At 39.2% G+C, this 18,676-nt stretch overlaps 1 protein-coding gene and 1 long non-coding RNA gene across 2 annotated transcripts in view; one reads left to right on the top strand and one right to left on the bottom strand.

The window, feature by feature from the left end:
• The window catches only part of LOC105512668, an 83,572-nt gene extending 65,399 nt beyond the window's left edge, over window positions 1-18,173 (bottom strand). The window contains exon 1 of the long non-coding RNA XR_001001893.1: window positions 17,987-18,173. This is a non-coding gene — a long non-coding RNA (uncharacterized LOC105512668). The remainder of the gene's footprint in view (window positions 1-17,986) is intronic.
• A 103-nt stretch (window positions 18,174-18,276) lies between these two features.
• The window catches only part of LOC105512667 (histone H2A.Z), a 2,428-nt gene continuing 2,028 nt past the window's right edge, over window positions 18,277-18,676 (top strand). The window contains exon 1 of the mRNA XM_011943198.1: window positions 18,277-18,499. Coding sequence (XP_011798588.1) covers window positions 18,497-18,499 — 3 coding nt within the window. The 5' untranslated portion in view covers window positions 18,277-18,496. The remainder of the gene's footprint in view (window positions 18,500-18,676) is intronic.

Genomic DNA, 18,676 nt, shown 5'->3' with positions numbered 1-18,676 from the left:
GGGTTCTTAAACATAGCTGTGCATTGGAGTCATCCAGCAGGTTTTAAATAGTGTTTATGCTCAAATCTCACTCCCAAGAGACTCTGATTTAATTGGTATAGGGTGAATCCTAGCATTCATGAGTTTCAAAAGCTCCCCACTTTTCACCTCCCCTCCATTCTTGGCCCCAGGATTCTGATATGCACCAAATTTTGAGAAATGCCAGTTAATGCTTTTTGAGGATACAGAAGATATTAGGCACCAACTAGTTGCATAGATCCAGACTGCCACGTAGGAAAAATAAAATCAAAGTCACTTCTTGCTTTCAAGGCACTGTAAATCTGTAGGCTATTCAAAAATCTAAAATCAGTCCAGGAAATACGAAAGTAATTTAGGAGCATTAACAATTTAAAGTATATTAAAGAAATCAGGGTATAAACCATATTCAACGATGCAGAATCAAGGGGAATAAGAGATCAGTTTTGGAGATTGTGGCTCAGGAAATGTTCACTAAAGGAGAGTATTGAGCCATATTTTGAAGAAGTAAAGTGCAAAATTTGACAGCTATCTGAAGCACATTTCAGATAGAGGAAGCAACAAAAGCTTTGTAAACAAAAGCAGGTGATCAAGGAAACTATGGAGAAAACACATTGCTGAGCAACTGAAGGATAGGAGTGGCAGAGAGAATTTTCACTCCATACCACTTTTTTTTAGCCTTTTAAATGTTGAAACATTGACAACTTTAGCCTTTTTAAGAATAAATCAATAAATAATGGCTTTTTAAATGGGAAAAGAATAATCTAGATTGAGACCATTAGAAACAGTGAAAAGTGAGAGTAAAGAGATATAGATGAGCCTGTTGTAAAGACATTGAAAGTACTAGCAGTGTCCACAGGAGTATAATCTATTTTCTCTACCATTCACCTGAAAAGACAGAATAATAATTTAACTAAATAAGACCTAACATCACTGTAGTGAAATGATCCTTAGCAGGCACAAATTAAAAAACCAATGTGGGCCAGACACGGTGGCTCACGCCTATAATTCCAGCATTTTGGGAAGCTGAGGCAAGTGGATTACTTGAGGTCAGGAGTTTGAGACCTGCCTGATCAACATGGCGAGATCCCTGTCTCTACTAAAAATACAAAATTAGCCAGGCATGATGGTGCATGCCTGTATTCCCAGCTCCTTGGGAAGTTGAGGCAGGAGAATCACTTGAACCTGAGAGGCAGAGGTTGCAGTGAGCCTAGATCGCACCACTGCACTCTAGCCTGGATAACAAGATCAAAATTCTGTCTCAAAACAAGCAAACAGCAACAACAACAACAAAAAACAATGTGGAAGTCTATCCTTGTGTGTCTAATTCTCCTACTGACGGAAATATTAGAGCCAGACCAAATGTGTTTCTTGTTGCTGTTTATTAGGAGAAATTTTTGCTTTTGTTTTCAAAGTACTTTGTAGCCCTTAAGCCATTAATTACGTTGAAGAGATATTCATATTGTTTCATGTGGCCTCTTTTTCCAAAGAGGGGATAAAGATAAAAGGTTATGTTTTCTTAAGTTCTCTCTTCATGACTCACAATTATGTTGTAAGAACAACTTTTCATTAATGCAGGATGTTTACGTGCCTTAAACAATTTCCAGAAAAGCTGAGTTCAAGTGCAAAACAACACTGAATATTGGCTGCAAATTGAATTATAAATTACTCAGAACCATCTAAGTCAGAGTTAATGTTGCTTGTGGCTTCTCAATATGGTACTCAATTTATCTGTAAGTTTTTGAAGAGGCGAAATTGTATTACGTGCTGAAATTAAAACAAACAAACTTGAAATATTAAAGATACTGTATAAAACAGTAAAACTCGGGTGATTTTCTTCATTACAAAATTATTTCTTTACTCTGGTATCTTTTTAAAGGAAATTTTCAGTGTAGTTAACTACACCTGAAGAGACAGAATAATAGTTTTTCTAAGTAAGACCTAATATCACTGTAGTAAAATGATCCTTAACAGGAACAAAGTCAAAAACCAAAGTGGAACTCTGTCCTTGTTGAGCAGATCTGATTCACCTGCTGATGGAAATCTGTAGAGGCAGACCAAATGTGTTTCTTGTTGCTGTTTATTAGAGGGAATTTTGTAAATTACTTTTAATTATTTTTAAAAATCAGTGTAGATAATTTTTCACTTTTGTAAAATGAAAATAGTCATGAAATATTGCCAGCATTCATTCTTCATGCTAATAATATTTTATCTTGGTATGATGCATTTCAGTTGAAAAAGCACATGACTTAGCTCATGCAGTCTTCACAATAGTCCCATTCTGCCCAAGAGAAGTGGAATGCTCACATAGGTTGATTAGACCAATGTCTCTTAGCTGGGAAGCATAAATGTCAAATCCAGTTTGTTCTGATTTTAATTTTCCTCTTTTTTTCCACTGCTGCATCTTTGCTTCTTACCTTTTGTGGTTCATGTTCAAGTTATCTGTATGTTATTTTAGTACAGCCCAACAAAACAAAATTTCCAGTCAAAATATTTATATATGTAGATAAACTTATCTATTAAAGACAGCTCAGCACAACTTCAAACAATAAAGTATCATTTATGTGGTGAAGCCAGAGTGGCTAAGAAGCAAAGCTTGGTTTGTTTAAATAGGATATTGGGGTTGGTCTTTTTCCTTTTTTTTTTTTTTTTAACTTAAGGGTAAAAACTATGATATGAAAAGGTCACAAACAAGGGCAAACTGCATGACCACAAAGCAAAGTTTACCATTTTTTCTTCCTACACAGAGACAGCATCTGCAGAAATTTCATTACCAATTTTTTCTTTTTGAACTCTACTGAAAACTTCAGATAAGCACTAATGTCAATAATTATAAATATTTTGCCATATTGTTTATGCTTCCTGCATTAAAAAAATTTTTGGAGCATTTTAAAGAAAATTTCAGAAATCATTTTATATTTCCCTGAAATATTTTAATGTGCTTTCTTTAAAAGTAATAAAACAAAGGACATTTTCTTAAATAAACAAATGCCACTGTTTTCTCTAACAGCATTATTATTGCTTCATATTACCTAGTTCTAAGTCTGTATTCAAATTTCCCCAATCATGTAAAATTTAATTAAAAAACAACCACTTAAAAAAACAACCACTACCACTAATTGGAAGTTTAATGACATCAGCTTCCAAACAAGGTTCGCACATTTTACTGGGTTGTTCTATCTCGCAATTCTTTTTAAATGTCTCTTAATTTAGAACAGTTTTCTCCTCTTTTTTCGCCTCCCCTGAATTCTATTGCCTTATTGAAAAAAGTAGGTCAATTTTACACATTGTGGATATGGTTAATGATTCTTTGCGTTGTCTGTTTGGTGGCTTTTTATTTTCAGTGCCAAGAAATTAGTCCTGAAGACTTGAACAGATATGGGTTCAATTGTTTTTTTTTAAGAATACTTCATAGGTGGGATTGTGTAGTTCATTTTCATGTTGATTACATCAAGAGGCATGTGGTGTATCCGGTTGTTTTAGTTTTACAATACTAAGATTGTTGGGGGGTAACAGCCATATACCTTCATTGTAAATTTCCTAACCTTTCATCTAATGATTGTACAATAGATTAATGACCTTTAAATTATTCATGTGAAGGTTTAAAAATTGAGATTTAAAAAAAATTATATTATTTATTCTGCATATATTAACTGACATTCTGTTGTTCAGAGAAATTTTTTTCATCAGTTAGTTCAGTATAAACTGAAACATAATTCACAGCATACAGACCAGACAGGATAAATGCTTATTTTTTCACCTTTGTTTGTATCTATTTATTTGAGACAAGATCTCACTCTGTCACATGGCTCACTGCAGCCTCAACCTCCTTGGCTCAAGCAATCCTCCTGCCACCTCAGCCTCCAGAGCAGATGGGACTACAGGCATGTGCCAGTATGTCCAGCTAATTTTTTTTAATTTTTTTTTTTTAGAGAAGAGATCTCACTATGTTGCCCAGGCTGATCTCTAACTCTTGGGCTTAACCAACCTCCTACTTCAGCCTCCCTAAGTGTTGGAATTACAGGCAGGAGCTACCTTGCCTAGCCTACTTCTTCACCTTGAATTATCAGTCTTGAGATATGAGTAATGAGTTGGTGCTGTGGACACTTCCAACAGCATCCAACAAATTTTTTTTCTCTCTCTCCTCCTCTCCTTCTACCTTCTTCTTTCTCCTCCCCACTCTTCTCTCTGAACTCTCTTTTTTCTCTTCAATTTGAACGCATTACTTTTTAAAAATCCAATAGGTTTGACTCAAACTTGTGTTCATTATTGTTTTTGTTGCTCAGTGTGCTCCAATTTGGCCAGTGAAAGAGTCTTCAAACTTGTCCTCTGCCCTCTCTGCCCTTCCATTCACTGTAATAATTTTTATTACCTTTTCATTTATCCATCCACTATTGTTGTTTTGTAAATATGACCCTTTATGCAATATTTTATCCCTCACATAACTTAATACATAACCTTTGCTGTACTTATTTCTTTCACTTAATAATACATCCTGGAGATCACTCTATATTTGTATGTAAATATTTTTCTCATTACTTTTCAGTGCTCCATCCTACGTCACTGTGTCAATGTACCATATTTTATTCACTAAGCTATCTATCAATGATCATATGATAGTTCTTTCCAATCACTTGCTGTTGCAAATGCCACAATAAATAACCTTGTGAATAATTTTCTTTTTATTTTTGCAAAGCACAGTCTTTTTAAAAGTAAAGAATGATTAAAATAAGGGTTATTTAGGAGAAAACGTTTGCCGAAACTACTTCTATTGTATACTATTAGCAAATGAGACTAGTGTCCTAATAATGAATTATTACATAGATATAAATCTCTTTAAAATGTCTTTACATTGATTGTGTTGTGACTGCAGATCAGGCATACTAGTTAAGGAAGGCTAACTACTGCAAAAAAAAAAAAAAAAAGGAATTGTGACAGCTTAACACAATCTAAGTGTCAGTGTTCCTGATTGTCAGGTATCCTTTCATGTGATCAATCTTGTAAATTTAACCTCTTCTATGCTGTGGAGTCATATGTATACAACTCTCAAATACAGAAAAAGAAGGCATAGAAGGCACACCTACTTTTCAAAAGCCTCCATGTTGAAATAACACGTGTCACTTCCAGAAACACTGACAAGAATCCATCACATGGCCAGCTCAGGAAGAAGAAATGGGTCTGGTGAACAGTGAGCCAGTCTCATCCATTCAGGGTTTTGATTACCTACTTCATAGTCTTCAGTGTTTTTACCCCAATGTTTATATACATATTTCTAATCCATAATCCATATGAAGATCATGTTAAGTGCAACGGTGCCTTCTCCATTCCAAGTAGGTTTTGCAAATGTAAGAGGCAAATGGAGTGAGGAAGCTAACGGCAGCTACAATTTTAAAAATGAATGAGCCAGGCACAGTGACTCATGCCTGTAATCCCAGCACTTTAGGAGGCCAAGGCGGGCGGATCACTTGAGGTCAGGAATTCGAGACCAGCCTGGCCAACATGGTGAAACCCTATCTCTAATAAAAATACAAAACTTAGACGGGTGTGATGGTGGGCACCTGTAATCCCAGCTACTTGGGAGGCTGAGGCAGGAGAATCACTTGAACCTGGGAGGCGGAGGTTTCAGTGAGCTGAGATCGCGCCATTGCACTCCAGCCTGGGCACCAAGAGTGAAACGCTGTCTCAAAAAAAAAAAAAAAAAGACTACATTTTTACATTAGCTATCATTCAAAACAAATTCCAGCATGTAGGGGTGACTTGGGGAGATCTGGCCACTCCAAAATATGCAGTCTGAATAAAAATGTTGCTTGTTTATAACTGCAGTTTCAAATTATGTCTCTGAGCATTGTAGGACAATCAAATTGCCACAGCCAACCAATAACAGAGCTGCAGTATTTCAGATACTAGTCATCTGGAATTTTCAACGTATCTTTGGAAATTTAACTGTAGTTTGGACCAGGCGCGGTGGCTTATGCCTGTAATCCCAGCACTTTGGGAAGCCAAGGCAGGCGGATCACCTGAGGTCAGGAGTTTGAGACCAGCCTGACCAACATGGTGAAACCCCGTCTCCACAAAAATAGAAAAATTAGCGGGGCGTGGTGGCAAGTAGCTGTAGTCTCAGCTACTTGGGAGGCTGAGGCAAAAGAATCGTTTGGACCCAGGAGGTGGAGGTTGCAGTGAGCTGAGATCACGCCACTGCACTCCAGTCTGGGTGACAAAGCAAGACTCTGTCTCAAAAAAAAACAAAAAAACCTGTAGTTTGAACTATCCATAAAGAATGTTTATAAGCCAATTTAGAAAACACAAAATGTAGAAATTTCCAAACATATATTTTTTAAATTCTTGAGCTTTGATAAATTTTCAAATAATGCTATTATAAATCTTTTTTTTTTTAAAGCAAATGTATTAGTATTTGTTCCTGACACCACTGATTAGCAGCCACTTGGAGTTTTACATATATTCATATGTAAAAGTATTATAAATTTGTTATATGTTTATATTTATACATCTCATATATGTATACACTCCATTTATTTTTAAGTGCGGTATAATTCATAATATTCATTAATTTGAGGAAGCCCTTTCTGCAAATGAGTAGTTTTGCTACACTGCAAAATCAGTGATATGAAACAAGTACTTCTACATTATAACATACAATAACACTTATTTACCAGACTTTCTCCTCTCCCTACACATTTTGTAAAATTCCTGAATTGTCAGCTTAGCTGGGGGAAAAAAGTGACTTGTTTTACTTTTTAGAATTAAGTTGAGTATACTGTTTTGATTTTAAAACAGGAAAAAATGGCTGGGCACAGTGGCTCACACCTGTAATCCCAGCACTTTGGGAGGCTGAGGCTGGAGGATCACAAGATCAGGAGTGTGAGACCAGCCTTGCCAACATGGTGAAACCCTGTCCCTACTAAAAATACAAAAATTAGCTGAGCGTGGTGGTGCCTACCCAGCTACTTGGTAGTACTTAGTAATCCCAGCTACTTAGTAATCCCAGCTACTCAGGAGACTGAGTCAGGGAATTGCAGTGAGCCAAGATTGCACCACTGTACTCCAACCTGAGACAGAGCGAGACTCCGTCTCAAAAAAAACAAACAAAAAAACTAAACAAAGAGCCAGTATGTCAAGTTTTATATCTTGTGGTGAAACATGAGAAGTCACCTGGACAGCTCTTGCCTGGAGATGTTGGACTAATCTATTAATGGAGGAAGAGATTGTCTCTATTTCCTGCTGAGAATCTGAGCAGTAGAGAAGGATTATGGAAGAAATGACTATTTCACAAACTATGAGGACAGTAGGAAACAATGAAAACAATATTCATCTAGAAAGAATGTCATTGATGTCTTAAAAGTTGTTCAATAATAGAGTTTACATATTTCATTAAAGACAAAGAAAATCACAGGTATGTAGACACATAAGCACTAATTAAATCCTCTTCTGAGAAGTGTTTCATTTAGAAGTACGAAGTTATAGAAAGAGCATGGAGGACCTGAATCTGGTCATTGTACGCCTGAATGTCCCCTAAATCTGTTTTTTCATCTTTAAAAACAAAGATAAGCTCTGCTCATGTCTACGTTGGATATTTTCAGGTTGAAATGAATCCTTAGGAAGTCTTTTAGAGCAGTTGATCTTCAATATCATGTCTTAAATATCCTAAATCTGCTGACTCACTAATCATTATCTGATAACCATGTATCTATTCCTATGCACAAAAGCACTGCTCTTTCATCCTCTGCTTGGGCACTAACAATATTAAATTCCAATAACAGTAATTCAATAACAATAGATACAATATTTACCAAGATAATTCTCAGATGCATTGACAGCTGTATTTGTTTCCACTAGGTTATGCTGAGATAACCAGTAACTGTAAGCTCCTCTACCCCCTCATTCCACTATAAAACAGAGTTAAGAAAGTCTAAGGGTGTAGAAAAGCCTCTATTTTAAAATACTTTATTTCAGTAGTTTTGGGGAATAGGTGGTTTTTGGTTACATGAATAAGTTCCTTAGTGGTAGTTTCTGAGATTTTAGTGCACTTGTCGCCCGAGCAGTGTACACTGTGCCCACCAATGTATAGTATTTTATCCCACATCCCCTCTAACCCTTCCCCCCAAGTCCCCAGTGTCCATTATATTATTCTTACAGCTTTGCATCCTCACAGCTTAGCTCCCATTTATAAGTGAGAACGTATGATGCTTGGTTTTTTATTACTGAGTTACTTCACGTGGTATAATTGGCTCCAGCTTCATCCAGGTTGTTGCAAATGCCATTATTTTGTTCCTTTTTATGGCTGAGTAGTATTCATGGTATATATACATATACCATATTTTCCTTATCCACTTGTTGGTCAATGGGCATTTAGGAGGGTTTCATAGTTTTGCAGTTGGGAATTGTGCTGCTATAAACATACATGTTTCTTTTTCACATAATGACTCTTTTTCCTTTGGGTAGATACCCAGAAGTGGGATGGCTCAATCAAATGGCAGTTCAAATTTTAGTTCTTTAAGGCATCGCTATACTGTTTTCCATAGCGATTGTACTAATTAACATTCCCACCAGTAGTGTAAAAGAGTTCCCTTTTCATAACATCCACACCAACAGCTATTATTTTTTGATTTTTTAAATTATGGCCATTCTTGCAGGAGTGAGGTGGTATCTTACTGTGGTTTCAATTTGCATTTCCCTGATAATTAGTGATGTTGAGCATTTTTTCATATGTTTGTTGACTGTTTCTGTATCTTATTTTGAGAACTGCCTATTCATGTCTTTTGATTAAGTTATTTGGTTTTTTTCTTGGTGATTTGTTTGAGTTCCTTGTAGATTCTGGATATTAGTCCTTTGTCAGATGCATAGTTTGCAAATATTTTTCACACTATGTGGGTTGTCTGTTTACTGTGCAATTATTTCTTTTACTGTGCAAATGCTTTTCAGTTTAATTAGGTCCCACTTATTTACTTTTGTTTTTGTTGCATTTGCTTTTGAGTACTTAGTCGTGAATTCTTCATCTAAGACAATGTCTAGAAGAGTTTTCTAATGTTGTCTTCTAGAAATTTTATGATTTCAGGTCTTAGATTTAAGTATTTGATCCACCATAAGTTGATTTTTTAATAAGGTGAGAGATGAGGACCCAGTTTCATTTTTCTACATGTGGCTTGCCAGTTATCCCAGGACCATTTATTGAAAGAAAAGCCTTTGGACTCTTCTCTGAGTGTGACCATCCTATTGAAAGGACTGGGGAGTCAAATACCCAGTGTATTTGACTCCCCAGTCCTTTCAATAGGATGGTCACACCTTTTGTATGGTTTCTGCCCTGAGGCTCAATCTGTGGAGGGGTGTGAAGTATATGTTGTATAACTTTACATTCTATTTTGTGGTGCCTCCCTTTTAGGACAAAGGTGGCATTTAGACTCCTTTCAATACTAAGAAAGCTGTATGGAATTTCAAATGTAAAGAATTCAGCCAATGAGTTTTTCTCAGTTATGATTCTTTCGTAACATTGGGCATAAGAAATGTACGTAACAAGCAAGGGTTTTGGTAATACCCAGTTTAGTCACAGAACCCATGGCAACATCTCATCTTTGGTAAACAGTCAAGCATTACAGATCAAAAACAGATTTGATGTTCATTATGCAAAGCTAGCAGTGCACATGCAGAAATGTGGTGAACACCATCTTGTTAGATATTACCACTAAAGAGAGTTTTCTAGTTTAGTATAAAGTCATTGTGCCCAATGTGAAATCACTTTACTTTTCTGAGTCTTTTGCTTCAGCTGTCATTTAACTTTCTTTTTTTTTAAAAAAATTCAAATTATTTATTCATTTATTTATTATTATACTTCAAGTTCTAGAGTACATGTGCACAATGTGCAGGTTTGTTACATATGTATACATGTGTCATGTTGGTGTGCTGCACCCAGTAACTCGCCATTTACATTAGATATTTCTCTTAATGCTATCCCTCCCCACCCCCAACCCCATGACAGGCCCCAGTATGTGATGTTCCCCACCCTGTGTCCAAGCGTTCTCATTGTTTAATTCCCACCTGTGAGTGAGAACATGTGGTGTTTGGTTTTCTGTCCTTGCGATTATTTGCTCAGAATGATGGTTTCCAGCTTCATCCATGTCCCTGCAAAGGACATGAACTCATTCTTTTTTATGGCTGCGTAGTATTCCATGGTGTATATGTGCCACATTTTCTTAATTTAGTCTATCATTTGGGTTGGTTCCAAGTGTTTGCTATTGTGAATAGTGCCGCAATAAACATACATGTGCATGTGTCCTTATAGTAGCATGATTTATAATCCTTTGGGTATATACCCAGTAATGGGATCACTGGGTCAAAAGGTATTTCTAGTTCTAGATCCTTGAGGAATTGCCACACTGTCTTCTACAATGGTTGAACTAGTTTACACTCCCACTAACAGTGTAAAAGTGTTCCTATTTCTCCACATCCTCTCCAGCACCTATTGTTTCCTGACTTTTTAATGATTGCTTTCTCTTATTGCCAACATACTTGGTAGGAAATTCCACTTGGATTTCCCTAATGTCAACTTACAGTCAGTATTTCACAACTTTCCTGACTTACCTCTTTCTCTACCCCTCTTAATTTGCATCTATCCTTTTACCTTCCCTATTCCTACAGATGATTTTGTTACTTTATATCCCAGACCACCAACCTCAAAAACCTGGCTCTTTTCTCTTATCGCTTAGTATCCACCATTCCCCCTACATCTTCCTAAATAGCATACTTAGTCACAAAATCTTAGTGCTTTTTCTTTTAAGATGTTTTACAACCTTCACTTGGTTTCAGTGTTACATAAGTTTTAGGCTGTATTGGTAAATTTTCATGCTGCTAATAAAGACATACCTGAGACGGGGCAATTTACAAAAGAAAGAGGTTTAATTGGACTTACAGTTCCATGTGGCTGGGGAAGCCTCACAATCCTGGCGGAAGGCAAGGAGGAACAAGTGCCATCTTTCATGGATGGCAGCAGGCAAAGAGAGAATGAGTTTGTGCAGGAAAACTCTTGTTTTTAAAACCATCAGATCTCGACCAGGTGTGGTGGTTCACACCTGTAATCCCAGCACTTTGGGAGGCTGAGGCAGGAGGATCACCTGAGGTCAGGAGTTTGAGACCAGCCTGGCCAACATGATGAAACCCCATCTCTACTAAAAATACAAAAAAAAAAAAGAAAAAGGTTGGGTGTGGTGGTGCATGCCTGTAGTCCCAGCTACTCTGGGAGGCTGAGGGAGGAGAATCATTTGAACTTGGGAGGCAGAGGTTGCAGCAAGCTGAGATCGTGCCACTGCATTCCATGGTGGGTGACAGAGGGAGATTCTGTCTCAGAAAAAGCAAAACATAACAAAACAATGAAACCATCAGATCTCGTGGGTCGTATTCACTATCATGAGAACAGCACGTGAAAGACTTGCCTCCATGATTCAATTACTTCCCACCTGGTACCTCCCACAACACATGGCAATTCAAGATGAGATTTGGGTGGGGACACTGCGAAACCATATCATAGGCTTTATACCTAAGTGATATCAACTTTATCAGCCTTCTAACAAAATTTTTCTCTTTTCTGATTTGCCCTGTAACCCATATTAGATTAGTATCCTAAAAGTGAGGAACCCTGTATTCTTTCTTTCTCAGAAATATTAATTGATTCCTCAGTCTCTCAGGGTAAAGTCTGCTATCTTTCTCCAAGTATTTAGGGTACTGACTCATTATAATAGTTAGGATTGGGTTCAGCTGCAAGTGACAGATGACCCAAAATAAAAGGGGCTCAAACAAAATAGATGCCCATGTTCAGAGAGATCCAGGGTAGGTTTGACACTCCATAGTATCAAAGACCCTTGCTCCATTTATTCCTTGTTATTCCCTCATGTGTGGCCTATATTCCTAAGTTCATTTCACGGTTCAAGATGACTCTCCAATTCTGTCTTCAATCCAGTCAGCAAAAATAAGAAATCGGTTTGCCTTATTTAAGGAAACTTCCTGGATGTTGCACCCACCACTGCAGTTTACACCTTTTGGTCAAAACTTATTTTGAAGACCAAATTTAGCTTTATTCTGATGAACATTAGCTATGGTTGGAATGTTTTTGTCCCCTTCAAAAATTATGTCATAACTTAGTTCACAATGCAAAAGTGTTGGCAGGTGTGGCCATTTGGAGGAGACTGAGTCATAGGCCCACCCTCATGAATGAGATTAGGTGCCCTCATAAAAGGTCTTCGTGGAGAGGGTTCATCCCTTTTCAACTTTCTTTGTCTTCCACAATGTAAGGACACAATGTTCTCCACTCCAGAAGATATAGCATCAAGGCTCCATCTTCGAAGGAGAGAGCAGCCCTCAACCAGACAGCCAAACCTGCCAGTGCTTTGATCTTGGACTTCCTAGACCCTAGAACTGTGAGAAATAAATTTCTGTTTGTTATAAACTATGCAGTCTCAGGTATTTCATCACAGTAGCACAAAACAGACTAAAACACCATGTGTCCAGCTAAAAATTGAAAGTTTTATGACTGAGGTTGATAGAAAAATGGACATATGATTATAAAAAGAAATCTCTGCCATATCTACCTTCTAACTGCTACTTCTTACACCAATTCACCATTCCAGTCAAAAGCTCTCCTTAGTCCATTTAAACATAAACTCTTCAAAATGCTCCAGCCTGCAGTTGTCTCTGTCCTTTAAACTAGAGATACTGTTGATTTGGCAGCCAATTAGGGACTTATTTTGTAACAACCTTCTTATTTATTTATTTATTTTGAGGCAGTCTTACTCTGTCACTCAGGCTGGAGCGCAGTTGCATGATCTCTGTTCACTGCAACCTTGGCCTCCTGGCTTCCAGCAATTTTCATGTCTCAGTCTCCGGAGTAGTTGGGATTACAGGCGTGCACTGCCATGCTCCGTTAATTTTTGCATTTTTAAAAGAGACAGGGTTTCACCATGTTGGCCAGGCTGGTATCGAACATCTGGCCTCAAGCAATCCACCCACCTTGGCCTCCCAAAGTTCTGGGATTACAGGTGTAAACCACCACACCCAGCCTGTAATAGCCTTCTTAATGTGGTTTTAATGATTAAGACATTGTTTGAATTTTCCTCCTGTTTAATCTTCTTAGCTAGATTAAGGGAGGCTCCTAAGCACTATATATCCCATCTCCCAACTGCTATTGCTTGGTGTATTGCCTGGAAAGTAGAATAACTTGATGGATATGCTCTATTTTACCTAACAGGCTGACAGCACCAATCTAGTGCTATCATATATTCTATTATTAGGGAACGGTTATATATCATGCAGTATAATGTATGGTATTGCCTTCCATCTCAGTTGCATATATAGAGACAAAAGAAGACAATACAGTAATAAAAATATGTTAAATCTCTACAACAATTTCCTTGGTCACTATGTTAGAAATATGCAATAGGGGCATTACTGGGTGTTTTTATAATTTAGCTGTGGAGATAAGTGTCACAAAATACTAATACAATCATCCCTCTGTATCTGTATCTGTGGGGTATTGGTTCTAGGACCTGTCCCCACCCCCCACTGCTTGGATTCCCAAATTCATGAGTGCTCAATCCCTTCCATAAAATGGCACAGTAGTATTTGCATATAACCTATGCACACTGTATGCTTTTGATCATCTCTCGATTACTTATAATATCCATTACAATGCCTATGCTATGTAAATAGTTGATAACACTATATGGTTTAGGAAATTACTGGAAAAAAATGTCTGTATATGTTTAGTACAGATGCAACCATACTTTTTAAAATTTTAAAATAAAGAGAGAGAAAGTCAGGGTCTTGCTTTGTTACCCAGGCTGGAGTGCAGTGGTACGATCATGGCTTACTGCAGCCTTGAACTTTTAGGCTCAAGGGATCCTCCTGCCTCAGGCTCCCTAGGAACTGGGAGTACAGGTATGTACCACTATGCCTGGCTAACTGAAAAAAAAAATTTAGAGACAGGGAATTGCTATGTTGCCCAGGCTGGTCTTGAACTCCTGGTTTCATGAGATCCTTTCACCTCAGCCTCCCAAATTGTTGGGATTACAGGTATGAACCGCCACACCCCAAACGCAGCTTATTATTGTTATTATTTTTTCTCGAGACCGAGTCTCACTCTGTCACCCAGGCTGGAGTGCAGTGGCACGATCTCTGCTCACTGCAGCCTCTGCCTCCCAAGTTCAAGCAATTCTCATGCCTCAGCCTCCAGAGTAAATGGGATTACAGGTGTACGCCACCACACATGGCTGATTTTTGTATTTTCATTAGAGACAGGGTTTCATCATATTGATCAGGCTGGTCTCCAACTCCTGGCCTCAAGTGATCCACCTGCCTTGGCCTCCCAAAGCGATGGGATTACAGGTGTAAGCCATCATGCCTGGCCACACCCAGCTTATGTTGTGAATATTTTTGATCCTCAATTGGTTGAATCTACAGATGTAAAACACAGGGATACAGAGAAGGAGGACCCACTGCGTAGACAAATACACTATTATTTAGGAAAACAATTTCAACACATGGACTCCCTTCCCCTGCCCCGAAAATCCTAAAGATAAATATTGATATCGATAATAGATAATAAAAGGATAATATGATAAGAATCTTGATTTTTTAAAATTTTAAAACAATAAATTTCCAAAAATTCTGAGGACTAATGTATGGAAAAAGTAAGTTAGTGCTATATTAAAATGCGTATTGGGTCCCATGATCTTTCCTGAAATGGCAGTGGATATGGGTTGAACAGATTCTGCTGATCTTTGTAATATATTCCCTGCATTTGTGAATTGTTACCTGTGTGCAATCTGTGATCATGAGAAGTGCAAAGCTGGGCAATTTGGAATTTAAATCGATGGCTTTGGTTTTATCAACACTGAATTAAACACACAGGCTTCTCAACCTAAACAGAATTCAGGAAGGACTATGGCTTTGGTGCCAAAAATATTATTACATCACTTTACATATTCTTCACACTTAATGAAGCTCTTTCACAATTCTATCAAGTTAGTTTATCTGGTGTTATGAATCCCTATTTAATAAATGAAGAAACAGTGCTTCAGTGTTTAACATACTTCAGGCCATATAGCAAGTAAGTGGCTACCCAAACTCAACCCTAATTCTTTTATTCTAGGTCAATATTTTGCATAATACCACACTGGAACTGTTATTCACAGCTGTGTGAATCCTTGAAGGCACATATTTTTCCTGGATGCCCTAGGTAGAGAGAACTAAGATTCTAATGTGGATTTCCTGATGAGAAGAATTTTGCCATTATCAATCTAAGCTAATATCCTCGGAAATAACTGGGGAACTTATTCATATTTTCTTAAAAATAGGTTTTTAAAGCAAGATGTAGTTGAGAAATTTGTAATTCCCAAGTGTAAGAGTCTCAAATTCTCTACATAAAAAGACAAGAACAACAGTAGTTAATACACATGCTAGTGTTTCAGAGGAGATAGTAACTAGTTGTGGAAAATCTAGATTAGTTAGGAAAACGCTATTAAGGAAAGAGTCAATAATAGTGGGTTCGCCTACCTCCTATTAGGATTGTTTTTGTTTTGTTTTTTTTGAGACAGGGTCTCAGTTTATCACACAGACTGGATTTCAGTGGCACAATCATGGCTCAACCTAATGGGCTCAAGTGGTCCTCCCACCTCAGCCTCCCGAGTACATGGGACCACAGGCAGGGGCCACCATGCATGGCTAATTTTTGTATTTTTAATAGAGATGGGTCTCACTATGTTGCCCAAACTGGTCATGAACACCTGGGCTGAAGTGATCCTCTTGCCCTGACATCCCATATTTTTTATGGCAAGAGAACTAATTGGGTATGGCATTAAACAAAAATAGTTACATAGCTCTGGCTAGGTATATTATATACATGTATTACCATTAACACAAGAACTGGAAAGATAAACCAAAAATATTAACATGTTTGCATCATACTTTTTCCGGGGGGCAGGAAAGAGAGTAGGAAACCATCGCACCACTCTAAGAAAAGTGCAGAAAGTAATACTGTCCTGTTCTCTGAAGGAAAGATATTGAGTTATTAAACCAATTTTGGATTTTAGTTTGGATGTTGGATGACTTGGTTGTGTCAACTTTGGGCAGGTTTCAAGCTTGCTGCTTCCACATCGAAGAAAGAAAATACACCAAATAGCAAAAAAGATTTAGAAATAAAAGATACTTTATATCATCCCTCTCCAGCATCCAATGTAGAAAATAATAGCAGTTATTTACTGAAGGCTAACTATGTGCCAAACACATGCTACCATGTACATTGCATACCTTTTCCCTTAATCTTTCAACCATGTGAAAATAGATGATACCATCTTTTCACAGAAGAGGAACTCCAAGCTCCGAAAGATTAGTAACTAAGATGACACAGTAAGGAGGAGGCAGAACAGAATCCATCTCTACTTGCTTTTGAGTTCATCCTCTAACCACTATTCAGCGAGGCAACAGTAAATTCCTTTTGTTGGGCTTCACAACAAAGAGCTGGCAGAGTATTATCTAAACTAGACATGGCATTAATGTTGGTTTGTTATATATCACAAAGCTTCCCTGGAGCCATCGTTAACTATTATATCAGGTTTTGTAGCTTAATATATCATCACCATGTCATCAGTAGGAAAACGGTTCATGAACTCTTGCTATTGACATCGTAAGAGTTCCTTGGTTCCAAGAAATAATAAACCTCAACGTCAAAATCGTTGGGAAGTTCTTCTCTAGAATTTATCTCACAGAAATTGGGAGGTCCTCTGATTCAATAAAATCTTTCCCATTGAAACCTAATCTAAAGTACTTCAGAGTATATGTTTGTTGTTGTTGTTTTTGAGAAGGAGTCTCGCTCTGTTGCCCAGGCTGCAGTGGCGCGATCTTGGCTCACCACAACCCCTGCCTCCTGGGATCAAGCGATTCTCCCGCCTCAGCCTCCTGAGTAGCTGGGATTGCAGGCGAGCGCCACCACGCCTGGCTAATTTTTGTATTTTTAGTAGAGATGGGGTTTCACCATGTTTGCCAGGCTGGTCCTGAACTCCTGATCTCGTGATCTGCCCGCCTCAGCCTCCCAAAGTGCTGGGATTACAGGTGTGAGCCACCACACCTGGCCTAGAGCATATGTTTCAAAACGTTCATCACATTGAAACTATTCAGTTATGTTAAAAAGTATAATATACTAAAACACTACAAATGAGACTGAGACACTACTGTCCCCAAGCAGCTGGAGATATACGTAGGTGTTAATAATCTACTAGTTGGAAAGATAGTACTGTGTGTACAGTATCATTATTTTAACCTCATCATTTGCAATTGATTGCATTGTACTGACCCTCTGTAGCGTGTGAATCATGTCAGAGTTACTCTGTCGACATTTGCCGAACATTTGTCATGTGGCAAAATATTTATTGTAGAAAAGTTGACACATAATAGCTCTGAGGTTTCACTAAATGAGCTTTACACATCAGGCTACAGGTACAACCCATTGATGCGTAGTCTCCAAAAAATATGGTTTATGATTTAAGAATACTGCCTCGCCAGAAGCTCCCTAAGTGTAAACAAAAAGGGTTTCGTGACCAGTGAGGTGACTTGGCTTCACCGTTTGCTCTCACAGAACTATCCCGTGGGGGATTTCATAAGTAGTGAGGGAGAGGTGGAAGACCCGGCTGAAAATAAAGTGGGAGCAACCGGTCCTGATCTGTTGGTGGCTGGGGATTCGCCTAGAGAGAAGAAACACGGAATCTTTACTAAGGCTGTGGAAGGCGTCAGGGCAAACCTCAGACTCCTCTCACTGGACGCGTTCGCGCCACCTGTCAGACTGGAGGAGCCGCTAGGGATTGAGAGGGTCGGGAGAGGGTGCCCGGGTCCCCGGAAGGCGGCTGCAGGTCGCAGGTCTCCGCCCGAGAGGCGCTGGGGGTGGGGTTGGGAGCGGTGGGGGCGGCGTGCTACATACCGAGGAGACTTCGCGTGGTCTCCAGAGCCCTGCTAGGGGACCCGGGGCGCTACCGCGCGCCCCTCCCCTGAGGTCTCAGCTCCTCCTCCCAGGCACGTGACCGCAGCTGGCTGCTAACTGCGCTCCCGCAGAGTAGCTCGCTCTGTTTCTTCCCTCCCGCCGCGGTGCCCTTCTTCTCCCCCGTTCCCATCCCTCCGCCCTCCCCCGCCTCGCTCCTCACGTCCCAATCGCGGCTTGAGTTTAGAAGCGCCCGCCCCTCCACCCTTTTCTTTGCTTGCTCATTGGCTGAAGTCTCAAGGACGCGGCCCGAGGGCGGGTGGCAGCCATTGGTGGGATGAGCAATCCGAGTTCCCGGATGAGGGAACATTCTGCAGTATAAAGGGAGCAGGGAAGGCGGGAGACAGCGCAGTTTGAATCGCGGTGCGACGAGGGAGTAGGTGGTGGGATCTCACCGTGGGTCCGATTAGCCTTTTCTCTGCCTTGCTTGCTTGAGCTTCAGCAGAATTCGAAATGGTAAACTTCGCAGAGACGCTCGATGACTTCGCGGGTTTTTGCCGGCGGGAGAAAAACCCGTTACACGGGCGATGGGGGTGAAGTGGCGACGGTTGGGAACGCGCGGAGACAGGATTTAGAAGAGCGGGGGGAGGTGTTTTGTCGGCTGCTAGCGGAGCAGCCTCGGATCTCGCGGCA

This window comes from Colobus angolensis, unplaced genomic scaffold (assembly GCF_000951035.1).
Source record: "Colobus angolensis palliatus isolate OR3802 unplaced genomic scaffold, Cang.pa_1.0 Scaffold217, whole genome shotgun sequence".
NCBI lineage: Eukaryota > Metazoa > Chordata > Mammalia > Primates > Cercopithecidae > Colobus > Colobus angolensis.
Note: the sequence above shows the minus strand (reverse complement) of the source record. Positions and strands in the feature narration are given on the sequence as shown.